Source organism: Chiloscyllium plagiosum, unplaced genomic scaffold (genome assembly GCF_037043375.1).
Source record: "Chiloscyllium plagiosum isolate Xiang-an unplaced genomic scaffold, Cpla_swu_hap1 HiC_scaffold_30, whole genome shotgun sequence".
NCBI classification, from domain to species: domain Eukaryota; kingdom Metazoa; phylum Chordata; class Chondrichthyes; order Orectolobiformes; family Hemiscylliidae; genus Chiloscyllium; species Chiloscyllium plagiosum.
In genome coordinates, this window is record NW_028270168.1 from 21659405 (window position 1) to 21675091 (window position 15687).

Here is a 15687-nt window from a genome sequence, read left to right on the forward strand (position 1 = left end):
ACCAAGGTTCCCTCACACGACCATCTCTTTCCTGCCTGACAGGTACAAACATATCAAGGACACGTCGTATCTGTTCCTTGAAAAAGTTCCACATTTCCACGACATCCTTCCCTGACAGCCTATGCTCCCAACTTATGCTCCTCAGAGCCTGTCTTACAGCATCGTATTTACCCTTCCCCCAATTGTAAAACCTACCCTGTTGCACACACCTATCTCTCTCCATAACCAAGGTGAAAGTCACAGAATTGTGGTCACCATCACCAAAATGTTCACCCACTAACAAGCCCATCACTTGTCTCGGTTCGTTACCAAGTACCAAATCCAATATGGCCTCCCCTCTGGTCGGGCAATCTACATACTGAGTTAGAAAAGCTTCCTGTACACACTGCACAAACACCGCCCCATCCAATCTACTTGATCTAAAGAGCTTCCAATCAATGTTTGGGAAGTTGAAATCACCCATGACTACTACCCTGTGGCTTCTGCACCTTTCCAAAATCTGTTTCCCAATCTGTTTCTCCACATCTCTGCTGCTATTGGGGGGCATTCATTGGCATATATTGGCTCAGATTAAATGTCACATGGATTTTAATTTTCTCATCCTTGTTTTCATATCTTTATGTGGCCTCAATCTTTCCTATCTTTGTAATCCTATTCAACCCTCAGCCCTTTGAGATTTCTGCTCCCTGCCAATTCCAGCCCAACTTAGAAACACATTGCTCAACTGTTGGTGATGTTGCCTTGAGCTACTGAGGCCTTAAACTCTGTAGTTCCCCACCAAAACTCCTCTGCCTCTCTATCTGTTACTTTATCTTTAAGATGCTTCAAAAAACCTACTTCTTTGACCAACAATATGGCCATTTGCTGTGACATACTTTTTTTGAGGATGAAACAATTGTGTTTGAAACTGTTCTTGTTTAGCACCTTGGAAGAGTTTACAATGTTGAAGGCACTACATAAATGCATGTTGATGTTGTTGGGCAGTGAATTGAAAAGGGAGATTCGAGAAGAGCCCATCATATTCTTGATAACACTATTATTATTCCACAATGAGTAATGTTTAGTTAAACTGGAAATATTGAAGATAAAAACACTGGGTGGTAAGGGGGATGCCAACCTGTAATCACTTGCTTTGTGCCACCACATAGAAACAAGATTTACTGGCAATGATTCATGAGAATATTCATAGAATCCCTACAGTGTGGTAACAAGTCCACATTGACCCTCTGAAGACCCATTCACCTACTATTCTTCATTTCCCCTAACTAATGCACCTAGCTTACATATCCCTGAACACTGTGGACAATTTCACATGGTCAATTCACCTGACCTGCACATCTTTGGATTGTGGGAGGAAACCAGAGCACCCAGAGGAAACCCACACAGACACCAAGGAGAATGTGCAAACTCCACACAGTCACCCAAGGTTGGAATTGAACCCAGGACCCTGGTGCTGTGAGGCAGCAGTACTGAGCCACTGTGCCACCCTAAATATTGCTGAAATTAGAGTTTGTATTTAGTAATTTTCTAACCTGCCATGGTAAGGCACCTTCCTTCTTGCAGTTTCCTGAATCACATTGAAGTAATTGATGTAGACCATGGGCTGCAGCATACACAGCAGAGTACACATTAAACTCAATGCGCCACTCTGAATACTCCAATAGTGATTTGACACCATCAGTCTTGCATGGGACGCATTGGTTGTAGGTGGCCATGAAGGTATTATCTGTGCAGTCTCGCCTTTCCTCCTGTGGATCAGTGTAGTTCATGCTTTGATTGATACCAGAATTTAAAGTAATGATATCCCTTAATACAAATTCATTGTATCCTGGCATGTGGCCCTGCATTACAGCAATCCCTAAGATAGTGCCAATTCTCTTAATGTTGGGAATTTCTGAAAGTCTTCTCTTGATAGATATAGCTTCACTTAAAATCCAGACTTTTCCAGTGATGTTCATAGCCACCACCACCTGGAAGAAATGTTCTGCATCCTGGACGTCAGCGAACATGACGACAACATTGACATTATTGGCAGTGATGGTGTCAATAATGTTGATGATTTCCTGCTTTGACTCTGATTCATGCTGTGGGATTGTGCCATAAGATGCCACACAGATTCCCACTGCAGTGGCACTCGAGATAACTTTGCGTTTTCCAGTCTCCCCATAGTCACTGCTGCTTCCAATCACTGTGATCCAATTCCACCGAAACTTCTGGATCAATAGAACAATTGCTTCAATCTGATTCTCATCATTTGGGATGGTTCGCATAAAATTTGGATATTCTGTCTTGTCACTCAGTTCCTCGCTGGAGGCTCCATAGCTAATCTGCAATGGAAAGATGCAATCAGTCATTTTATATCTAATTCACCATCCAATACTTCCAACACAAATATGTTGGTGATTTGCATTAAGTCTGTTTAACTCATCAACTCTGAGCTCACTGGCTTCCAATCCAGCAATGCCTTGATTTTAAAACTACCATTTTTGTTTTCAAATCCTTTACTCTCTCTTTCTGTCTCTGTTATCTCTTCCAGTTAACCACCACCAGGGCAAATGGCAATGGAAATAAACGCTGGCTTAATTAGAAATGCCAATGTCCTGCAAATGCATATTTTTTTTTAAAAGCCCTAACAATCACCCTTCAGGTCATTCTGTGACCCTCCAATTCTGACCACTTGTGTATTGTCTATTTCCTTCACAATACTGTTGCCTTCAGCTGTCTTAGCCCCAAACTCTTTGATTTCCTCCCCAAACCCCTCAGTTTATTTCTCTTTCCCCTTCACAATGCTCATTACAAATTACCTCCTGACTTTGTACTTTGTTGTGTGATCCAATATCTCCTGATGTTTTTTTAAAAAATTCATTGACTGGATGAGGGTGTCATTGGCTGGGCCAACATTTATTGCCCACCCTTAATTGCCCAGAGCGCAGTTAAGAGTCAACCACATCTCTGTGGGTCTGAAATCACATGTAGACCAGACCAATTTCATTCCCTGAAGGACATTAGTGTTCCAGATGGGTTTTTTCTTGACATTCAACAATGGATTCATTGTCATTATTAGACTCTTAATTTCTGACTTTTAAAAAAAAATTCATAATTGACCAAGGTAGGAATTGAACCCAGATCCCAGGAGCATTACCTGGATCTTTGGATTAATAGTCCAGGGATAATATATGAGGCCATTGCCTCCCCTGTGATGTGCCTCAGTTTGAAAATGCTCCTCTGAAGTGCCTATATACTTGGCATATTAAAGGCACTATATAAACGTATGTTGGTGTTGTGCTTATTGAAAGGTAAGGGAATCTGAGAGATCCAAAAAAATCCAAGAAAACAAACAATTGGTGTAACTTTACCTGAGGAACATCGAACAACCTGACAATGTTGGCTGTGATGATAGCAGCATCTGATTTTAATGGACCAATCAGGACTGAGGCTAAAGATTGGTATCTGCGATCAAACTGGTCTGTTTTCACCACATGTTCTGGAGGCCTTGACACAAAAGCAAATGATCCCTGGATATCGATGGTAATTGCACAATCATCAAATATCTCATACCCCAGACTGACGTTTGGCAGAAGAGAGCTCGAGTTGTTTATCTCCTCGACTGCGAACCTCATGGTTTCAAACAGTATATACCCATTATCGGAAAACCTAATGAAATATTTTAAAAAGGAATGTTATTTCCAAACATCATACTGGTTTGTCAGTGCTGGAAGTATTAATAAAGAAGACAAATCTGGTTGACACACTTAACTACTACCAAGAATTTCATTGTAGAGAATGTAAGGATTAGGTGATTTAGATGAGGGAACTCAATGCAACATCTCAAAATTTGCAGGTGACACAAAGCTGGGTGTAAGATTAGATTAGATTACTTAACAGTGTGGAAACAGGCCCTTCGGCCAAACAAGTCCACACCAACCCTCTGAAGAGCATCCCACCCATACCCATTCCCCTACATTTATCCCTTCACCTAACACTACGGGCAATTTAGCATGGCCAATTCACCTAACCTGCACCTAACCTAACCTAACCTAAGCTGTGAGGCAGACGTGGAGATGTTGCAGCATTATTTGGACAGGCTCAGTATGTGGGCAAATGCCCGGCAGATGCTGTATAATGTGGATAAATATGAGGTTATCCATTTTGGTCGCAAAAATAGGAAGGCAGATTATTCTTGAAAGGCCGAGAGGGGGGAATGTTTAACGAGACCTGGGTGTCCTCTTGCACCAGTCAGTGAAAGTAAGTGTGCAGGTGCAGCAGGCAGTAAAGAAGGCAAACAACATGTTGGCCTTCATAGCAAAATGATTCAAGCTCAGGAGCAAGGAAATTTTGCTACAACTGATGAGGCCACATGTGGGATATTGTGTGCTGTTTTGCTCTACTTATCTGAAAGGATGTTCTTGTTTTGGAGGGAGTGCAGTGATGGTTTACCAAGTTGATTCCTGTGATGGCAGGATCAACGTATGAGGAGACATTGAATTGCTCAGAATTGTATTCACTCGCATTTAGAAGAATAAGGGGAGATCTCATAGAAACCTATAAATTCTTACAGGTTAGATGAGGAAGGAGTGGATGAGTCCAGAAACAAGATCCTTGTTTAAGGATAAGGGTAAAACCTTTAGCACTGAGATGAAAAATTTCTTCAGCCAGAGAATGGTGAGCCTGTGAAATTCACTACTACAGAAGCATTACGTGTTTTCAAGAAGGAGATAATTGTAACTTCTGTGACTAAAAATATAATTGGAGAAGATGGGATTAGAGTATTGAGCTCAAAGATCAGCCATAATCATAATGAAAGTTGGAGGGTGTGATGGCTTGTGCTTGATGGTTAACCTGATATCAATTGTTCAGTGTTGGAGAATTCTTATCTTAAATGGAGAAAGGTTGAGATAATAGGGAAGGACAACAACAAAACTGTAAATTGTTAAAATGGTAAACCAACAGAATAGAAATGTTGTTAGAATTAGACTGTGAGGAGATTCTACAAGTTGAAAGTTTAAAAAATACATTTATATAAAACCTTTTTATCACAACAGATATCACAAAGTACACTGAACTACTTAAGTACATTTGGAATGTGGTCACTGTTGTAAGAAACATTTGTTCACAGTAAGCTCCCACATTAAGTGTTATAATGACCAGATCACCTGTTTAATTTAGTTAAAAAAGGGAGGAGGTGTCTCCTCACATTGTATCCATAGGAGTAGCATTTAACAGCCAAGTAAGTACTTTTGCAATGTAGTCTTACGAGAATATGACAGCCAGTTCTTACAAACAGATAAATGAATAAAAGATGCAACAGATACATTCAGAGAGGTATTGAAAGCTTTAGACAATCATTTCAACCTCAGAATTAATACAACTATATAAAGGGTTATTTAACTGAAGAATTCAGCATCCAAGGGAATTCATAGATGACTTCAGTAATAATCTCTACAGACTATTGGAGAGTGTGCCAAAAATGACTTAAAGCCAGAATTCATAAGTTATAGGCATTACTGATGAGCCTTTGTCAGATTTATTACAGTCCATAGAAGACCAAATTCTAAGTAGAGTTGTCCAATCTTTCTACATGGGAGACCACGTTTCAAGTTTTCTCTCAAATTTCAAAAAACTGATTTTATATTCCTGATGAAGGGCTTATGCCTGAAACGTTGATTCTCCTGCTCCTCGGATGCTGCCTGACCTGCTGTGCTTTTCCAGCACAACACTCTCGATTTTGACACAACAGCAATTTTAATAAAATAACATTAAAAAGTGCCAAACAGCAGAGCCAAATAGTATTTCTTTTTAGTCATATTGGTTATGAAATGGAGCTACAGAAATTGAAGGCAATTGACAAGGTTCCCCATGGGAGACTGATTAGCAAGGTTAGATCTCATGGAATACAGGGAGAACTAGTCATTTGGATACAGAACTGGCTCAAAAGTAGAAGACAGAGGGTGGTGGTGGAGGGTTGTTTTTCAGACTGGAGGCCTGTGACCAGTAGAGTGCCACAAGGATTGGTGCTGGGTCCACTACTTTTCATCATTTATATAAATGATTTGGATGTGATCATAAGAGATATAGTCAGTAAGAGTGCAGATGACACCAAAATTGGAGATGTAGTGGACAGCGAAGAAGGTTACCTCAGATTACAATGGGATCTTGATCAGATGGGCCAATGGGCTGAGAAGTGGCAAATGGAGTTTAATTCAGATAAATGTGAGGTGCTGCATTTTGGGAAAGCAAATCTTAGCAGGACTTATACACTTAATGGTAAGGTCCTAGGTAGTGTTGCTGAATAAAGAGACCTTGGAATGCAGGTTCATAGCTCCTTGAAAGTGGAGTCGCAGGTAGATAGGATAGTGAAGAAGGCATTTGGTATGCTTTCCTTTATTGGTCAGAGTATTGAGTACAGGAGTTGGGAGGTCATGATGCGGCTGTACAGGACATTGGTTAGTCTACTGTTGGAATATTGCATGCAAATCTGGTCTCCTTCCTATCGGAAAGATGTGAAACTTGAAAGGGTTCAGAAAAGATTTACAAGGATGTTTCAGGTTTGGAAGATTTGAGTTTATAGGGAGATGCTGAACAGGCTGGGGCTGTTTTCCCTGGAGCGTCAGAGGCTGAGGGGTGACCTGAAAGAGGTTTATAAAATCATGAGGGGCATGGATAAGATAAATTGACAATGTCTTTTCCCAGGGGTGGGGGCATAGGTTTAGGATGAGCCAGGAAAGATATAAAAGAAACCTAAAGGGCAACCTTTTCACACAGAAGGTGGTAAGTGTATGGAATGAGCTGCCAGAGGAAGTGGTAGAGTCTGGTAAAATTGCAACATTTAAGAGGCATCTGGATGGGTATATGAATAGGAAGGGTTTGGAGGGATATGGGGCAGGTGCTGGCAGGTGGGACTAGATTGGGTTGGGATATCTGGTCGGCATGGACGGGTTGGATCAAAGAGTCTGTTTCCATGCTGTACATCTCTATGACTCTATGATTAACTCTCAAATCCTAATCACCAGGGAATGCAATACAAATTGGAGCCAAGACAAGTTGGGCTCAACTCATACAGGCCTTGCATAACTTTTGGTGGTATAAACTCTTAGCTAATCTTGGTGGAATTTGTACATTTGTGGGAGTCAGAAGTGGGTAATTTCTCAGTCTGAGTTTCCAATTCTCCCAGCATGGGTTGGGTTTTGTAGAGTAAGAGGAGGGAATTAGTGGGTGTGTGTCAACCTTATGCAGTCTCAGGGTTCGTGCTCACTCTTGCTGTTCACACACAAACACACTCAGTCCAATCAATGCACACATACACACTCACTCTCTCCCACCTCCCTGTCATGCATGCAGATTCACTCCCTCCCTCCCACACACACATTCTCTTTCTCCATGTGCACAGTCCTCAGCCACCCACACAGTTTATCTCCGAACATAAACTGATAATGGTATATATTATACAATTATCATTTTGGGAATTTGGATGTTAAAGATGAGTTGGTTTCAGTTCTGTGAAGGATTTTGTTGTTAAGAGCTCAGAAAGTCATTGGGAACAGTGAAGTACCTACATAATATTGAAGAGAGCAGCTAGCTTTAGTCAGATGACTAGCAGGATTCCTGGTGTGTTAATGGATGAAGTATTTACAAAGTGGAACTTGTACGACACAGAGAAAGGAGCCATTAGTGACTTGAGTCCATTGTAGAAGAACAGTTTCATCCCAGCACAGCTTGATAGTTGTGTAGAAATCTCCAGACTATGAGAGATTAGTTAGTGAAATTTCTGAGCTGTGAGAGCTGTGTGGAAATTTTCAAGCTGTCAGAACCAAAAAGCGATTTAGGTCATTAGAACGGGAAAACATCGATCAGGTAAGGAATTAAAGAGTTGAGATGGAAGTGACACTTCACTGGAATCAATGATTCATAAAGGCTATAGCTCAGTAAAAAGGTTGAAACTTTGTTTTACTGTTTAATATCAAAATCTTTCTGAACTGTCTTATTTGGATAGCTATGCCTGTTTTTGTTATTGTTTTATTTTGTGTAATGAACTTGTGTTATTTTGTCGAAGAACATTGACAGTCTTATGTGAATGTGCTTGGTAAGTAACCCATAGGGTAACCTATTGCAAACATTAAACTGATGATCTATCAAGCCAATATTCATTCTGGGATCTGACATTTTTCATATTTCCATCAGCAAGATTATAGCAACAAACTCTTCCTCCCTCGCGCACACTGTCTTCCTTGCACATATGTACATTATCCCACTTTCCCCTCACCCCTTACACACAGACCTTCCTCTGTTCTATGTAATCATAAACAAATACACACACATTGTGTGGGCTTGGAAAGGGTTAGGGTTAGGATTTGCGTTAGGGTTACATTTAGGATTACATTTGCGTTAGGTTACATTTGCGCTAGGGTTAGGTTTTGGGTTAGAATTAGGGTTCTGGTTAAGTTTTGGATTGGGGTTAGGGTATGATTACGGTTGGGGTCAGGTTTGGGTTGACTGCAGTTCTTAGAGGGACCAGATTTGTATGCAAAGGACAAATTTTCATCTGATCATAACACAGCACAGTGACTATCTAAAATGAGAAATCACTCTCACATATTCAATACAGAGGTAACTAGAAAGGGACAATTTCAAATGGAACATGTTTGTTTATGATTATGTAGAACAGAGGAAGGTCTGTGCGTAAGGGGTGATGGGAAAGTGGGATAAAGAACAAATGTGCAAGGAAGACTGTGTGTGTGAAGGACAAAGAATTTGTTGTTATAATCTTGCTGATGGAATTAACAGATATGAGACCTAGCCAGAAGAACTCCTAATGTAACATCAGTTAGTAAACGAGTTAATTTAACCAATAATTCAATTACTGAGGGTGACCAAGTCCAAACTCATCAAAAAGTTGGAGTAAAACATCTACCTACGTCAGTTCACACATGGAGGTAGATTGAGGATAAATACCCATTGCCACATGAAGATTCAAGATGTGGAACATGTAACTCCGTGAAAGGCAGAACTAGTAATAGAGCAGCAATGCCTAAAGATTCTAGATATGGCAAATGTAAATGTCTCTTGTCACCATTGTCTGTGAGAGAAATATGGCGTTAGAAGCCCTCCAGTTCAAAAGAGAAGCTCAGGTCTTCAGTAAATTAATTCAAAATATCTGCCTGAACTCAACAAACTAACAATCTTCCAAGTTTGATGTGAATACATTCGGGAAGAATAGCAAAACCTCTATTATCTTGTGAAGAGGTTTTTCCAGTTAGACCAAAGGGTGACTATTTTCATCCACATTGGACCACACAGACCCTATAAAAACAGAAAGTTGGAAGCTATTGATAGCAGCAGATAAACCAGATCGTCTGCTCCTTACTGTCATAAGTGAAATTTCTCTGAGTGATAAATATTAATCAGAACAACACTTTTCAGCCTTCTGTGGTGGTAATTGAATAAGCACATCACCCTCTGAGTGAAGAAACATTTCCTCATCCCAGTCTGAATTAGACAATCACGTGTTCTGAGACTCTGACTGCTGGTTCTGGACTACCTGGCCAGGGAAAACATTACCCATGCACCCAGTCTGTCTGGCCCTGACAACATTTATCACATTAACTTCAATGTGATCTCCTCTCGTTCTTCTCAACATTAAAAAAGTGGTTCTTCAGGTTCTTGATTAGGAAGGAGATCAAGGGTTACGGGGAGAAGGCAGCAGAATGTGATTGAGAAACATATCAGCCATAATCGAATGGTGGAGCACTCTTTGGGCCAAATGGTTTAATTCCACTCCTATATCCTATGGTCTTAAGGTTGTTAGTGAATACAGGCATAGCTGACACAGTCTCTCTTCATAAGACAAATCTGTGATCCTTGGAATCAATTAAGTGAATCTTTGCTGCACTCCTTCTATGGTAAATATATCTTTTCTTAGGTTTGGAGACTCAAACTGATTACAATACTCCAACTGTGCTCTCACCAAGACCCTGTATAATTGCAATAAGATTTCCTTGCTTCTATACTCAAACGCTCTTGCAATGAATTGCAACATTTAAGACGCATTTGGATGAGTATATGAATAGGAAGGGTTTGGAGGGATATGGGCCGGGTGTTGGCAGGTGGGACTAGATTGGGTTGGGATATCTGGTCGGCATGGATGGGTTGGACTGAAGGGTCTGTTTCCATGCTGTACATCTCTATGACTCTATGACTCTATTTGGCTTCCTTACTGCTTATTTTCAATGAGCAGTGTACAAGGCTAACTAGGTCCTTTGTACATCAACATTTCCTAATCTATCACTCTTTAAGTAATACTCTGCCATTTTATTTTTCTAACTAAAGTGGATAACACATTTATTCACACCATTTTGCATCCACCACGTGTTTGTCCACTAACCCAATTTGCCTATAAAGCACAGAAGCCTCTTTTACAATCTTCACATCACTCACACTCCTATTTAGTTATGTGCTGTAGCAAACCTGAAAATATTATACTCAATTCTTTCATCCAAATGACTGATATATACTGTGGCTAGCTAGGGCTGGAGGCCTGATCACTGTTTCATGCCCCCTTGCTTTCCAGTCTGAAAACAATCCATTTATTCCTATTCTCTGTCCTGTCTGCTAACCAATTCTTAATCCATGCCAAACATTAGCACCAATCTCCTATGTTTTGATTTTGTATGCCAACCTCTTATGCGGAACTTTATCAGAAGCTTCCTGAAAATCCGAATATGCCATATTCACTGGTTCTCCATCTATGCTACTAGTTACATCCTTAAAAAAACTCCAGCGGGTTTATCAAACACAATTTCCCTATCATAAATCCATGTTGATTTTATGTAATATAGTTGGCAAATATTAATTGTCATATTATCAAACCTTTATTGTAGACTTCAGAATTATCCCAACTATTGATATTAGGTGAAGCAGTCTGTAGTTCCCAAATTTCTGACTATCTCCTTTTTTATACAGTGGGATTACATTAATTACCTTTCAATGTACCTGGACTGTCTGACAATTGACAAAATTTGTCAAGTGACATCAAATATATCTCCTATCTTCATGGCCATCTCACTTTTCTACTACTCATCTACAATCTTATATTTTTGTCACAATTTGAATTACTTTCATATAGGTCAGCCAGCAAAACGTTTACTTACATCTTACACATGGGAACCTCTGGCTTTGAGTGGTTCCTGTACGATTCAACATGAATCGGAAACAGTCCTCCAATAACGTAGTCCCCAGGCAGCTGAAGTTGCATCTGGCAACATTCTGCATCATGTCCAATAGCGAAGACTTGTGCAGAAAAGCACCTCACAAGTAACACAAGGTAGAACATCATTAATGTTAAGAAACATGCTGCTAGTGTCAGCTGTTTCGATGCTCTGAACAATGGCACCAGGAATTTTGTATCCATTCCAACATCAAACTAGTTTGGAAATACAAGTACACAAGATTATTTACCTAAGAGAATAGAATTTACATAAAATTAAAGTGAGGATGTTTGTGGTTTGCAATGCATAATTTTGAATGGGGATGATGTGACCAAACTTCCATCAAAACCCATATTTCAACACTAGGAGTGAGGTTTGCCTTCTTCATGGAACCAAGCTAATTTATCCTGAAGTCCTTATACCTATGCTGCAGAACTTTGAAGCCTCTGTGTCCCACAAACTGGAAAAGATATATGTGTGTCCATCTCATTTTTGCTCCTCTTTTTATTTTGGTTTTTCTCAAACTCCTTCACTTCCCTTTCTCCCTGTTCAGTCTTCTTTCAGTCTCATTCCCTTTTGTATTTCATTTCTGTTTCGCTTATTCTCTTTTATTATTTCTGATTTCCTTGTTCTCAAGATGTAAATTATTATCCATCTAGAGTTGCCCTGAAAAAGTTATATTGGGTCCTGTCTTTGATCATTGTAATCCAAATGGTGAAGGGAACTCAACCAGTGGCAGTGAAGGAACAGTAATAGTTGTCCATGCCAAGATCATCGATCACTTGGAGTTAATGGTGTCCTCACAATATTGCTGGTCATGTCCTTTTCAATAACAACCTGTATTTCTATTGCATCTTTAACATATCATAATATTCCAGGGTGCATCACGTGTGCATTACAATAAAAAATGGATACCACGTTTCTTAAGAGAATGTTAAGACAGGTGAACAAGAACTTGGCCAAAGAGATAGATTGCAAGGAGCATTTTAAAGGAGGACAGGCAGAGAGATTTTAGAAGTGAATTCCATAATTTAAGGTTGAGGCTGTTGAAGGCATGTTTGACAAAAGTGGAACAATTAAAATCAGGTTGTCCAAAAATTTAGAATTGACAGAGTGGACATCTTGGAGTGGTAGATGACAAGAGATAGGGGCAGTAATTGTGGGAGGATATTGGCAATGGTAAGATTTGTTGCAGTGTAACCTATCTGTTGGGAATCTGGGCTCAGTTGGCCAGCACAAGGATCAGAGTAACACCAACAGCACGCAATTCAATCCTCATTCCAGCTGAAATAGATTTAGGGCCCGCCTCTGGCTGCTACCCACTATAGAAGATCACAGCACCTGTTGTGGTTCAGCAGATAATCATGAAGGGACTTCTTTCTGGCAGAGCACTAGAGAATGAATATCCTGTACAGGTCATTCTGCTCTAACACGCGTTTCGTGAACGATGAATTAGGGACACTGTTTCTGAAGTGCCAACTTTTAAAACATGTGTTGGCTGTAACGTGATTACATCGCCAACTCTTACTGCAGTTTCCGAAGTGCGGGCTTGCTCAAGAACGCAACCATTGCGTTATAGAAGAACTACCAGTAGATTGTACATACTGCAGCCACCCACTGTTAGTGATAAAGATGGACACTGAGCAAGCTTTTTAAGCATTGTCATAGCTGCTCCTATCCAGGGGAATGGTGGTTCATTACATTGGTATTGGAGAAGATTTAAGCTCGGTAGAGGTGAGGGTACCAGGATGAAATAGCAGAGAGTAATATCAACAGAATGCTGGGATAACCCTAGAATAGGGATTAGTAATTCAATAGGTGGAGAAAGAATAAGGGGAAATGTAATCAGTCTATCTCAGGGTTACTGTGCATTTTTGTGAAAGGTGAATGCATGCAATATTGTGTCCTTGGGAATCATTGTGGTCACCCGTTGAAGCCTCTTCAATGCTGTATTTCTGCTCTGTAGCACAACAGCCATTGAGATAAATAAACTTGAATAAAAGCTGACTTATATTTCTCACTCCTCGATAAGTTATTGGTTAACAGTTAAATAACTTTCCTTTATGTCTTAAACATTGTCAATCCCAAGTTTAATTTTATATCCTCCAATATAAATTTGCAAAGGCAAATCAAATTTGATTATGTTGATACGAAATATGTACTCTTGAAACATTTGGCTGAACAATTATTTAACAAGTTGCGTGTATTAAAAATACAAATTCTATATTAATTTGGATCATGGTACACACACCAAAGGCTGAATTTTACCAAAAGTCAACTAAGTCTCAATTTCAGGGACCTTTTTGCGGGTTTCTTTCCCTAAGCGCAATGAGTTACCTCACAATTTTACACTGTCAATGTCGTTACAGTTGCACCATCCCATCCTATCATTGATTAGGTTGAGGATGTTCTCACCATTGCCAAGACTTTTGCTATTGGCTCCGTGTTTAAAGATTAATTAATAAAATGCAGCAGGTCAATTGCTGCCATCGAGAAATAGTCCGTCACATAGCATGTAGAGAAAGATAAGTTTCTGAGGGAACATTAGTGTCATGGGCGACACTCTGTTGCAATAGAAGCACTCCTTCATGAATGTATTGTTACTTTCCAGATTACCTACCTGATTGACTGACATTGTTACTGCAGCCATAAGAATCAAAGCTACACCGACTACCTGTCCTTTGCAGTGTACACAGTTAGAATCCGGTCTACAGGAATGTTATTCTTTCCTAAACATGCAGGGCAGCATAACATTGTCATGTTTCAGGATTGAGTATGGTCCACATTCCCCACAACCAACTTGGAAGCACAGCCCCAACTACTGAGTGCTCAGACCTCTGACTGACCTTGTGCTGTTCCCTTCTGATTTACCGTAATCTCATGCTTGGTTGCACTGGACCTGCAGAACTGTCCTCCACTCATTCCCGGAACTATAATAATAGGGAATGTCTCTCACTGACCACTTCTACAGCCCAACTGACCATGTCCATGCCCCTGGTCTGATATCGGATTGATCTACCGTGCCTGTGCTCCCTGACTGACACCCATACCTTTTGACTTGATGGAGATTTATTCTCCTTAGTCTTTGAGCCATGGCCATTTGGTTGAAACACATTCAATGCTGCTGGCAATGATATAGCATTGATGTAACATAAAACAGCATGTCCTCCCCCTGGACTGATCACAGTCGACAAACACAAAAGCTGCCTGGCTTTGTGTCTGCACTAAGAGGCAAGGCAAGAGAAAAGGATAATGAGCCTGTAGGCTCTGAATGGCTTGGTAATGTGCAAAAACCCAAAGTGAGGCAGAGATGCAGTGAGCATCCAAGTAGGTGCAAAGTGAATGAGCAATAAGGAAGTGAGCTAACAGGCTGATATGCAGTATGTATATGTATTACTGTAGCTGGATACCCGTCTCTGTGAGCAAAGTGACCTGGCAGAATGTGATGTAAAGTGTCAATGTGTTCCAAAGTGCAGTATTTAAATAGTGAATTGTATTGCAAGTTAGCTCCAATGTACCACGATGATGTGACAAGGCTGGTGTATGCCTGATGCTAATCTTTGGACAGGGGGTGCAGGTAGTCACTGCCCATGGAGAGTACTCTGGGATGTTAGGGACAGCTGGCCAAGATGGAGGTCTGGAGGAGCAGGGGGTGGGCTAGAGCTGCCCAGCTCAGCTGGGGTAATCCCTTAGTCACCTATTCTGGCTTGCATGCTGGAATTGTCACTGTCTGATTTCTCTCTGCCATGTGGAAAAATAGGAAATTGCATTCAAATGAGGTGAAATTAGGTGTTAATGGGATGTAAATGTGTGCAGATAAACATCCTGCCATTTGATGGTAAAATTCTCAACCTGCTGTTAAAATCTTGGTTGGAAAATCAGACTTCCTTTTCTCTGTGACAAGAATTCAATTTTCCCAACTGAATCATCACTGTCCACATAGCTCTTGGATCTGGGAAAATTAATCCCGGATTCTTACTGCCAATATTGAAACAAAACAGTAAATAATTTGTGCAAGATTTAATGCAAACTTTGACAATAGATTCCTGTACAAATTTGGAAATGCAAATTTACAGCATAAATATACAGAAGTGGGAATAGGATAGTTGGATGGTTTATGAGTTTGTATAACACTGCTCACCTGACTTGTGTTTACCTATACAAAGCTGCATATCAGCTTACTCTTCTGTTTGGCTGGTTAACCATTTCCTTTTCCAAAGAGACCAAAGCTGGAACTAAATATTCAGGGATATATGACTTTCCAAAAGGACAGACAGAAAGGAAATGTAGATTTTTTTAAAAAAATAGGTAATGACTCATGGCAAAGATATATTCCCGTGAGGAAGACAGATTCCAGGAAGTTTGGCATTATTCGTGTGGGATGGACTAAGTTAGACAGCAAGAAATAACCTTGAATCAGAAGAAGCTGAATGAATTTGGGTGGAGGTAAGAACTGAAAAGGGAAAGAAGACACTGGTAGGAGTAG

General features: G+C 40.3%; 1 protein-coding gene across 1 annotated transcript; it reads right to left on the reverse strand.

Moving 5' to 3' along the window:
* Positions 1-1487: 1487 nt before the first annotated feature.
* LOC122563382 (taste receptor type 1 member 1-like) lies at positions 1488-12770 on the reverse strand. The gene is made up of 4 exons (XM_043717123.2): positions 12730-12770; positions 11145-11300; positions 3357-3654; positions 1488-2327 (listed from the first exon to the last, which is right to left on the reverse strand). The coding sequence occupies exons 1-4, from the start codon at positions 12768-12770 to the stop codon at positions 1488-1490; spliced, it is 1335 nt and encodes a 444-aa protein (XP_043573058.2).
* Positions 12771-15687: the final 2917 nt, after the last annotated feature.